The following is a 12905-nucleotide window of genomic DNA, read 5'->3' as shown; positions in this document are numbered from 1 at the left end:
TCGGTGCACGAACAATAAGGAGTCTAGAGAAAGGGGATTTTAAGCATTATAGACCAGCAAATTGAATCTGAATTGTTTGCATCTCGCAAACAAGTTAGCTTACAGTTTCAGCGGGATGAGCTAAATGGGTCTGAAGAGCAATATGGGCCTCTGTATCATTCATTCATGAGTGTAGGGCATTTCTATATGGTGTAGAAGGTCGTACAAGTCTGTCGAACGAGGGGAGAGAAACGTTAGGAAGTTCTATTGAGAACCGTGTTCCTTTCGAAGGCGGTTCGTGTATGGTCTGAGTTGGCATATCAATGAACGGTAAAAAGGCAAATGAAGAAAATCTTCGTTCTGGTGGGGATGCCCCGACCACACAAGTATTTTTAGTTTTTCGGTTTTTATTGAATTCCGAGATACTAGATTAAAACTCTACTGGGATTTCGATTTTCATTTTAGTGATAAGTTAATCTAGATTTGAAAAATAAATTAATAAAAATCTAAAATTATCAATAGTTTATTACATAAATTATAGCAAAGCTTACACTTTCCTTGTATCTAAACCAATCCAATTTTTATAAATTTTGTTGCCTAACATTTTATACTATAAAAACGCGTTATAAATTATAATATAATTTTGAGGTTGAAACATCGCTCCTTACAAATTATTAGAAAACGTCTACAGAAACGTTTACAGATTTATAAATCTCATGGGCGGTGGAAAATAATCCACGATTAATATATAATAAACATAAAATAATACAGTAAACGATGTTCCATTCCACTTTAAAATAAAAATCTTATAAATTATTCTAAAGATAACTAAGAATTACAATTAATTAGGCTGATTGGTGTTACTAATAATACTTAACTAGTTCGTTTTTTATCCAGAATATGTATGAATATTGATACAAGAAGCTCTACATTGACGCGTTAAGCAATTATTCTAAATTCTCAATCATATATAAAATAGGGCTTATATTTAACGTACTATAAATAATAATGATAACTTAGATGTTACACACTGAATATGTCGACGTCGAATTAACATTACTGAAAAAGTAAACAAAATAATATTGTATATCACATCCATTGTTGTTTCCTAGAAGCGCTCACTTCGTGGAAAATGTACATTCTTGATCCACTTCGATTTGACTCACATTACCGAAATGCAGTAGCCAGTATGTAATCAATATCATTTGACAACCGGCGGTTTTATACGGCGTATTATATATTAACTCCCTTATTCATAATGGTCCGCTAACTTTAAACAGCCGCTAAGGAGTGTTTCTTCTCATTCTGACTTAGGTCAATAGAAGAAGACAGAGTGAGAATTAGCAATTCTTAAGTTAGCAGACTTATAAGGGGGTACAAGTCAAAGCCAAGTTGAACATAATTATAAATAACAACAGCATTATAATTTTAACATTCAATATTATTATTTTTATGAGCTGTCTTACTTAAGAGGCATAATTATTGCTTTCAGAGTTTCGTATTAATTTATTACATGAATTAAATTTTAATTTGTGAGTTTCTCAACACCACAAAACTACAAATCAAAAGAACTACCTGTGAGATTCTCATATAACAATTTTATCTATTAGCACGATGGATAATCTTTTTAATTTGAATATAAGTCAAATTTTTTCACAGACCATTTTTTATTAGAAAAATATACAAATGTATACACATAATGTTTCACAATAATTCTGTTTCCGTGATTTTAGTATAAATTATAAAAAAGGCAAATTATTCTTCTAGTAGCATCATATTTAATTATACTTATGTATATTGTAAAATATCAAAATCACCACATTTAAATTGACTCTCTAAAAAGAATAAGAAAAATTAACACTGTGTAAGAATAAAAAAATAGTTCTTGATCGTAGTTATATCTATATAACATTTACGTTTGAAATACGAATATAATGTGAATATATTATTGCGTTTTGCTTTATGGACTATGGATACAGGTGTATTTTCAAACGTTGAGTGTGAAGCGTAATTAATGATATTGACAATAATTATCCATGCGTACTAAAAATTTAAAAGGAAGAGAAGATACAAAACTAAAAGAAAAGTCTTTTTGCACATAATATTTTAAAACTAGGGAAATCTAGGGATATGTAAAACTATTAAAGGAAATACTTTAAGACTAAAATCCATAAATATCAAATACAAACACTAGCAAACATTATGAAGGAAATTACAATATAACCATTTGGCTTGTCCAAATTTGGTATTTTTTTTTCTATAATATAATGTTTTTATTGCCAATGGAAGACAATTTATATAATATCCAATCAATATAGAATTATGGCGCATTGTTTTTATTGCAATGGGAATTAGGAATTGGGAGTTTCTCGAAGAATTTATTTAGTGGGAGCACACTTTATAAGCCCCTATATTCATCGGTCCATGAAAATCAAAGCATCAATAACTTAAAACAACCTGAGAAATATATCTCACAAGCCTACTTTTTTGAAAGGCAAAGTTCTTGTATTACAAAAGAGGAGCATTCTTTTGTTTAAAAGCCTTTCCAGAAACTTTTGAGAATCATAAAAAGAAGTTTTATGTAACTTGGACAGTAGCTTTCATGCTAAGAGTGCCGAAAAAACCATTGAGCGAGGTTTTATATTAAGTTTACCTTGCTTTCAGGGAGTGGATTATAAAAATTACACATGTTGCGATTTGAAAGATAATGTGAAAAGGAAAGAAGATCAACGAATAACACAAAATCTATCATTAGAATCTTAACTTTAAAATATTCAAGCCCACACTTTTACAGTCGAAATAAAATTCGCTTCAAGCAACTCAATAATGAAATCGCGTAGCTTTACAAAGCCTTGTTACTTATATAATCTTTTAAGAGCGCACAGCATTTTGAAGCCTATTTATGTGCGAGGGTGACTCTTTTGCTGAGGGTTGCACAATTTCAACGTTTAAGAATATATACCATACGTATACATATTTTTCGTATGTACTATATTCTTACTCAAACATAAAGCACTAAGTGTATTGGAATATGTATTCTGGCAAGATTTTTTTTTACAATATAAGTGCACAAAATATAATAAACAATAGATGAGACATTAATATTTATCACAAATTTTTGTCACTAGACTGTTTCTTTAAGAGTTATGAAAAACATACGAAACAAAAATAAAATTACAAAAGTTATCATGCACATATTGAAACTGACATCACATCACATGGATGACATGTGAAACCCTCAGTATAAAATTGACCTAACCTTTCGTTTTAGGTAAAATAAAATAACTTCAGACACACATGATATATTCCTATGCTGCTATTAACACATAATATATAAAGTTCTTATAATTATAATGGCAGTTTAATTTTATCAAAAATGGCTCATTAATTTAAAAATAATAACGTTTGGTTTCTCAAATTTTTTTTACATTTGTTTGAATTTACTTTATTAGATATTACTTGGTAAAACTGTATTATTAAAGTGTTTCCAAACAATAAACATTATAATATTATGGAAAACATTACTAACACAGCCTAGAAATGAGAATTGTATTGGACTTATGAAATAAAAATTGAAAAATAATATTAGTTTCAATTAATAGTATAAAAAGTAATAATTAACATTTTATTCTTATTTTATTATATACATTGGAATTAAATTGTATGATTTCCAGTAAAAAAGAAATAAAGTGGCAAGTTCAAAATTAAGTACACAAATTAAATCACATTTTTAAATATTCTTAATTACTACATAAATATGCTGTTAATATTTTATGAAAAAATTAAAAATCTAATTAATATGATTAAAAAACCTAGCACTGAATTTAGCTACCTACATAATACGTAAATGTAAATAAATTTAATAAAGAATTAACATACTCGGAATGTCATATTTAGTAAACTAATCTCCAAAATTTATGTACCCCTTTATATTAAGGTTAAATTTTAAAATCACAATGTAAATTTTTGATTTACAAACAAAAACTAAATAAGAGTTTGTACTGAAGCACAATTTTAAATTTTAATTGTGGCATTTGTTCGTTGTATTAAAGACGGCAGCTCCATAAAGCTATAGTTTTTTATGAAGGTAATAAAAGGCCTTTTTGTTTATTTAAATGTCTATGGTAAATAATTCTTATATTTAGGTTACAAAGTAGTACAGTGAAAAGTAGAATTACACCATAACAAATTATTTAGCTAGATAGAAAACATCTATAATTGCTAAAATGACTTATCATGCTTATAATATGGCCTATAATTTGGGTTCTATAGAAAAATATACAACATGATTCCATTTGTTAATCAAAATCCCCACTTCAATCACTTGACTACTGTTAGTTCAAATTTTTGTATTTTCAAATGAACACTATTTTATATTTTCAGCAAACCACAATATTATACAAGGAATCCATATGGGCCACTAACACGAATCTGTGCACGCATGCTTTGTACACTGTTCATAATTTTTTTCTGGTGTCCAACTAATGTAACACCTAAAGATGCTAGCTGATGTACAGTGAGATCAACAACAGCATTCATATCAGTTATACCCGCAGCCCTAAATTTTTCAACATATCGTGACATCTTGATACATTCCAGCCACTCCTCTACTGATGAAAATTGAATTAGATCCGGTGTGTCACCTGCCAGTGGATCTGTTGAGCGATTTTGCGCAATTTTTCTCAAAGTGTCAGGACAACGTATCAACTTGTCCAATGTTTTAACAATACTAGCAAATGTAGGCCTGTGGGTGCGCTCTTTTTGCCAACAATCAAGCATTAACTGGTACACAGCTTCAGGGCAGTCCATTGGCGCTGGGAGACGATATCCCTTTTCAATAGATTTGATCACATCTTGGTTACTCCAATTCCAGTAAGGCCTTTCTCCAAAGCTCATAACTTCCCAGCAAACTATACCCATTGACCACACATCACTAGCTGAAGTAAATTTTCTGAAAGCAATTGCCTCAGGAGCTGTCCATCTTACTGGTATTTTCCCACCTCGGGTGGTATATGCACCATCTGCTGTAGACTCTATTTCTCGTGACAGTCCAAAGTCAGCAATTTTACAAACTAATTGTGAATTGACAAGAACATTACGTGCTGCAAGATCACGATGTATGTAATTCATTTCTGATAAATATTGCATACCAGTTGCTATTCCACGTAACATGCCAACCAGCTGTAGCACACGAAATTTACCATCATTTGCTCTTAAGAAAGTATCTAATGAACCATTTTCCATAAATTCTGTAATGATCATTATTGGATTGCATTTAGTTACCACACCTTGCAAAAATATAACATTGGGATGCTCAAATTGACCCATTATAGAAGCTTCTGCAAGAAAGTCTCGGCGAGCTCTTTCAGTAGAACCAGGTTTTAGTGTTTTAATGGCAACATCTATTTCTTGTCCACAAGCTAAAAGTTTTAGTTTACCCCGGCAAACATCTCCAAATTCTCCTCCTCCAATAATAGCTTCAATGGTAATACAAGAAGCATCAATTTCTCGGGCAAATTCCCTTACAGCTTGATTTGGATCTTCATATGTATGTGGGTCAATATAAGTTCGGGAACCTGTGCCAGCAAACAGTGGTGTTGTGGCATTGCTGCTTGTTTTTGTAGGCCTATCAGGACCAGTATATACTTCTCCATTTCTATAGTTAAGTGCATTACAGTCACTAGGTTGTTTTTTGTCACACTCATCATCAGCCCTGGATCTTAAAAACAGAACTGTAGCAATAATTGCAACAACTGAAAGCACTACAAGTGCAACCATGACACCAGCAACTAAACGGACTTGAGCACCCTCCTCTTCCCCAACAAATGTTGGTTCAAGTGCTGCACCAGTTCTTGCATATACAATACCACTTAATTCTCCCCAGCCCCTTTTCATTTTAGCCCTTACTCTAATCCCATATTCAGTATCCCTTTTCAACCCAGTAACAATAACATGAGGTTCCTTTGTTATTTTAATGGTAACATTTGCACTTCTTTCATGATTGTCTTTTGGAAAACATTTAACTTCATAACTTTCTATTGTATCATCTGGATCAGTTAAGTCAACTGGAGGTGGGTTCCAAGCAAGAGATAACTTATCATTTTCAACACTCACTATTCTCAACTTTGACACAACACTAACTACAGATGCCTCTGTTACTGCTGTGATTTCCACTTTTTTTGGAGGATCTCCAGTTAGCCCACTTACACCATTAAGAGCAAAGACTTGAAATTTGTATTCAGTAACAGGATCCAATCCCATGATTGTAACTCTAGAATGATTTAATCCACTAGATGCTGGTCTGTACTCAACATTAGGGCCACAATTTGTACAATGAACTTTATATGTAACATCATTCCTCCCACCATTCTTATGTGGTGGTTGCCAAGCTAATGAGATAGAAAATTGGTCAGCAAAAGTAACAGTTAAATTATCAGGTGCTGATGGTGGTTGAGTGCATGGTACAGTTTTTGGATCATTTTTAGCTCTATAAAATCCTGGAACACATTTACATTCAAGTGATGCATGAGCCGTTGTCTCAGAATAATCTGGACAGGGCATACATGATTCATCACCAGTATGAGATTTAAATGTGCTTGGAGAACATTTATTACATATTTGATTACTATGATCAGGTTCATACCCACCGCGACACTTACATGAACCACTTGGCAAGGTCCACTTTCCATCACCTTTGCACAGATATACTGGATTCGAATCTCCAACAGCTATCTCCGCATTTTCAACACAAGTACCATTAGCCTGTTCAATGACTGTAACTTCTCTTCCAGTTGGTGTGGCAGGGAATCGTGCAAAGTTAATTGTTACTTCTGGACAAGTAATGTAATAAACTTTTACAGCCAAAATGGAAATACATGCACCCTGATCTCTAAAAGCAATATAGACTCCTCTCTTGGTGACTGCTATACTTTTAACTTCAGTATTTATATCCACTTCTGAATTGGTATTAAATCTGCCCTCTCCAGCTGCAATCCTACCTACTAATTTATAACTTTCAGGCTCCCATGGTGGTTGTTCACGGGTAGCAACATCAAACTCATAGTAAAGTAAACTAAAGGTTTCTTTACAGCTCAATGCATTGCCAGGAAATAAAGAGCAATCACGTATAGTAAACTTAATTTCGATATAGATTCGATTGGCATTTCTTCTCTCAATAAATGGTGTCCACAGCCAATTGTTAACATTATGGTGAGCTACATCACATACCACATAGGATCGCCAATTTATTAGTTTTTCGAAATTAGTATACGATTCTTCTGTCCAACCAGGTGTACTTGCTTGAGGTCCATACGGATAACGCGTCCAACCAAGTGTATTTTCAGTTGTAGTATCAAGTAGCATCACTTGATCACCCGTTACATTTATTATAGTGGCGATCAACGCGGCCGCCACCGCGACGTAATAGCACATCATCTCGGCGACATTACAATGTAAAACACAAACTCGCACTAGTTGCTTTCAAAAGAGGTAACAAAACTACATAATATGAAAATAGTCACTGCAATAAAAGTTATTTCTTTAGTAAGGTTCATACCAGCACTTCACTTAGTCGAGTATAAAGACGGACCGTCATTTTGCATCCACAAAAGTAGGTATAGTAGTGATCGTAACTAAAATAGCAAACACTAAGCAAAATGTATATCAAAACATTATTAAAATTAAATTTTGTATCATTCCATACTTGAAATGATCACAAACACCACAATTTTGTCTGAAAGTTTATCTTTATTCACATTAGAATGTTCGTATTGATCTCAAACCAGACGAAAAATTACTTTCTTCGTTCTTGACATGGACGCGCAGGAATTTTTAAGTGTTGCCAACAACCAGCTGCCCTGTTTATTAGGTTTTTTACAGCTTTGGGTAAGCCTGTCTAGTATTTTAGCCGATAGATAATTATAATTTAAAAAAACATACTAGCACACGACACATTCATGGACAGCGTGGTACCTATACGTATGAGGAGACTATAAAACGTTTTTCGGCTGTATTAGCTTGAACTCATTGCTGTTAATGTAATGGACCAGTATGGGTAACTACAAAATACCAGAACATTGGTAGATGATAAGAGTAGATTGTTTTGGTAAATGAAGTCGCATGGGGCGCACCCACAGAGTACATTATAATATTGGCCTTTAGAATATTAAGGGAAAAATTCCCTGTTCTGTGGATTTACATCCGCATGCAGAGCTCGTCCGCTTGTCTGAATTACCAACGTTCCTGGCCACACGCAAGACAATTTCCCGCCTGCGACGAATCGGCATTCCGCGCGCAGTCAGCATGCTTGACAGGAAACACAATTAGTAAAAAGTAATAGGGTCATAGGATGCGGGTGGCCCTCAGCGGGTGACAGGTAAAGTGCCCTAGCACTATAGAAATACCTAGTCTCCGCATTAGATGGCAATTGTTTTGCTAAGAGAAGTCTTAGGTGTCATCATATTATTATGATTAAAATTACCCCTAACGGAAATAATTCGAAGGACATAATGCCACATACTCAACAGATTATTGGGTATGTAAATAAGTTAAAAACTATAATGAAAAGCATGTACTGATTATTATTTATTTAGAATTGGTTCATAACATTAAAAAAGTATTCACGATTGCCTACTAAACTATTGTGTAAATACTACAGCCAGAACTCTAATCCAGTGGCGGATTTACAGATTTGCCGCCCGTAGGCTATTAAATTTTTGCCGCCTCAAAATTTAGTGGTTATCTTATCTTAGTCCACAATCATATCAATTTTCTATCAATAAAATTCCAACTTTATGATTTGTGCTCCATCATCCTCGTTACATCAACTCAACTTTTCCTATGGTTAGTATCATTGAGAACTACCGTACCGGTACCGTGTTAGATCCTTGCAGGAATGAAGACAGACTCTTTAATGATCCAGAAATTGGTTTTATTGAAATCCTTTCAGACAAAAGGTAGCTTTGAAAGTGTACGCATTCCTTAACTAAGTCTGTTTCTAAATCATTAAGATACATTTTTTCCAAAAAAACTGGCATTTTCCGTCAGAATTGATTGTAAAAACTCACTCATTTTCTTGCCGTTTTTCTAACTCGGATATGAGTTATCTATGAAAACGAGAATCGTTTTAACCCTGAAGTAATCACTCGCAGCTATTCCAATATCTTCATCGGGTGTTTCATCAAATCTTTTTTTTCTTTTTGGTTGTCTTTTTTTCATCTCTCTTGTATATTCTTTCGATACGCGTAACTCGATAGCCTTTTCTTCGAAGTACTTGAAATTCTCTCTTTCGTCGTAAAGATCAGCATGGTAATAAAATCTTTGCTAAGTCTAAATTTGAACATTCACTTTGTTTATTCTATCCAAAAAAACATACCATAAAACAATAATTACCGCAGTTTACAGATTTTCTAAATTAAAAGGTATTCCCGCTACTTTTTGCCGCGCGCAGGCTTTACGGCACAATAATCCTTGATCGATTGCAAGGTTTTAAGAACTTTGGGCCAAGATTCTTTCAAATCTTTACATGAATCCTCTCTAGCTAACCAACGTGTGAGATTTACCCTTTTAACGCTTTTTCCTTTACCAATTTCAGTCATTAATTATTGCCAGCGTTGTGTGGAGCTCACAAAAAAAGAAATTGTTTATTTAAGTAGAGATGTTGAAATATTTATTATTTAGCACTGTATCACTATATTCCAATTTTTGTAAAATATTTTAATTTCTCTCCAATTTTAGAAATTCGTATTTTGTGTGTGTATATTTTTTTTTTTCAATTTGTAAATCGAAATAAAAAATTAATTAATTAAATTTGCCGCCCCTTAAAATTTGCCGCCCTAGGCTCCAGCCTACTCAGCCTGCTGGTAAATCCGCCACTGCTCTAATCTAATCAGGAAATACATTGTCTTTTTTATTTATATTCAGATGTATTTATTTTATTTCTTAAAATCTTCATTTTCATAAATACGTATTAAAATCGTTGCATTTTATTATTTATCCAATACATAATATCATATATTTAAAAAAAAGTACATAATATAATAAAAACTTAAACTTATAGTGCCACCGGCGTTGGAACCCTGCCAAAGTATCGGTGTTATCTGATCTCTGAGCCAACCACTTAGCAGATACCTTTTGTTATATTGATCGAGGCTCTTCGCTACAAGACCAAAGTAAGGACAATTCGGGCTATGATGGTCAAGTCAACGTCTCATATTATGTCGGTTATTTCTCCTTCTCAGATTTCACGAGGTTCTCTTCATGTGGGTTATTGATTTCGTCTTGGACAGCTTGGTGCCGGGATCAGTTGACCTACGCAATATCAGGCTTAAAAGCGCCAATAATTCTCTCATGATGAAAGACCATTCCCAAGTACCGGCGCTGGTATATATTTATAGTAAATACAAATTATTATTATTACTAATCGCGCTTTTAATTTATGACAACTAAATGAAATAACTCCTCAATATATGAGGGATTGTTAAATCACTGAAAGGAGAGTCCTAAAGGACTCTCCTTTTCATTCACTGGCCTTTAAATTACACAATTTTTCATCCTTCAGACCAAGCACAATAAGGTTTACATATTACTGCTCCACAGCAGAAAAACACACCGCTATCACCCATAATCTAGCCAGCATCCTGAGCAACGAAGCCTCTCACTGGTAAATGCCCTAAGTCGCCTCTTACAGCACCCTTGGGCCTGTGACTTCTTTTTTATAAGCGCTGGAGAAATACAGGGCAAAGTTAATCCAAAGAAGACGTACTCGTCGAAAATTTTGAGAGTACAGTTCCCAACTGTTTCGTGAGTATGTGGGACACGGATGTTAGACATGATCTTCGCCTTGTCCATGTTCATTTTGAGACCTATTCCTTGGTTGTCTTAAGTGTTAGTAGGCTTAAGGCTTAGGCTAAAAGTATTGTATTTGCCGTTGATATTGATGCCCAGCGCTTTCTAGTAAAGAAGCATAAAGACATCTTCCAACTCAGCGGTGAACAGCTTCGGCGAAATTACATCGCCTTGTCTGACTCCCCGCTGCAGCCGGATAAGATGCAAGAACTGATTCTGGAGACGGACTGACATTGTGGCGATTCCATACAATCATCTCAATGCTTCAATGTATCGATAATCTATCTAGCACCTGTGGAGGGACTGAAGCACCGCCCAGATCTCGATCAAATCAAAAGCTACCTCGTTGTCCACGAACGCCAAGCAACTATGCTTATACTGGTATACTCCTCCGTCTATTTAAGCTATAGAAGCCGCTAATGTGCCCTCAGGCTTTATCGCGATAACTTTTTAGGGTCATAACTCACGAAGCTCCAGTATATCAGCATGTATTTCATCGGGACGATAGGCACAGATGCTGCCACAGACAACTAAAAATTAATGTTAAATATTAGCATCGATCAGTCACGTATTCCGATTACATAGCTAGGTAGTGGGTGCAAGATAAATATCTGCTTATTCAAGAATAATTATATCTAAATACACGCATGTATTATATACATATTTTACAAAAATAAAAGCTTATAAATGCAGTCAATATTTCATTTTTAGTTCTCCTCGTAATTATTATATCTCAGGGATGACCAACTTTTGTTTGTGTATTATGACATATTATGTCCACTCCACAGCCGCTTCTGCTTTACAGCATATTGGCATCTATAAATTTCTTGTGTCGTATTATTTGATCACTTGTTAGTTTCCATTCTGCCATGATAGTTTACTACTCTCGTTATCAACTGAGGGTCATAAATGACAATAAATATAGGATTGTACAACTCAGTGCATCTTATCGATACATGCCCCTTACAGGATGACGATGATGACACATATGAACACAATAATTTTTAGATGTATAATGCAGTTATATAATATATACATACGTCATTATAGATGTATATTAATTATTTTATCGTGTATTTTATTATAACCTGATAAATCCTTAAAATATTACATTTTGTCGATATCGACTACCTGCTCATTATGCCGTTCCGTAAGCCCAATGAGTACGAGCGAGACAGAATGATTACAGTTATGTAAGGAAAACGAATATTGAGTTTTTATTTTTGTATTATAAGACCTCTGTGGTACCTTCGTAATATATACTAGTAATAGATATATAAGTATTTCAACTAAAAACTTGAGAATGGCTCAATCGCTTATCGCGCGGAGCCAATAAATCAAGAAGAAGAAGAAGAATTTCAACTGGGAGAGGAAGAAGTATCGCCATCTGTTAGTGTGTTTTGAAAATTATTTAACGCTATAGCTTATATATACTTTATAATATGTTCGGTAGGTACCTGTATGACTATGGATAAAATAATAAAACAAAATGATTATCAAGTTCTTTATTTTTCCTTTTATAACATTTGTAATAAAATTTTTAGACTTTCATTTTATCCTCATCAAATTATCACACTAATTCTTGTAATAACAAGATTATAATATATTTAATATAAAAAAGGGACACACGGCACTTCAAAACTCCAGTTAGGTACAAGACAAAATAAAGTTTTGTCTATATGTACTCAAGTTCTCCATGTAATCAAGATTTAAGCCGTTCTGACCTTACAGAGTGCTGGATATCCGACAGATTCCCATTCTGTGGATGACCCAATTTGTCTTTCCTTTCCAAATAAAGGCGAAACAAACCACAATGAAAGAATAATACCGACTTGATAAAAATAATATTAATTCACACATAGTGCATATCACCACATTATATTCCCTAGGTATACATTATACACCTAGTGTATTTTATTTATAGTAAAGTATAAGAATAATAAATACTAGTTTAATACAAGAATCACCACAACAATACATAGGTACTGAAAATCTGTACAATATTTCTTTTAACTTTAATTTCATTATGATTTCATAGAATCAAAATAGGTATGGGGTTGGGAAAAATTAATACAATAGTC

General features: G+C 33.6%; 1 protein-coding gene across 1 annotated transcript; it reads right to left on the bottom strand.

Annotated features, from left to right (window-relative positions):
• Positions 1–486: 486 nt before the first annotated feature.
• On the bottom strand, positions 487–7793 carry LOC126978815 (ephrin type-B receptor 1-B). Its single transcript, XM_050827897.1, has one exon. The coding sequence runs from the start codon at positions 7411–7413 to the stop codon at positions 4375–4377; it is 3039 nt and encodes a 1012-aa protein (XP_050683854.1). The 5' UTR covers positions 7414–7793; the 3' UTR covers positions 487–4374.
• Positions 7794–12905: the final 5112 nt, after the last annotated feature.

Source organism: Leptidea sinapis, chromosome Z (assembly GCF_905404315.1).
Source record: "Leptidea sinapis chromosome Z, ilLepSina1.1, whole genome shotgun sequence".
NCBI lineage: Eukaryota > Metazoa > Arthropoda > Insecta > Lepidoptera > Pieridae > Leptidea > Leptidea sinapis.
This window is presented reverse-complemented; position numbering and strand designations above follow the sequence as displayed.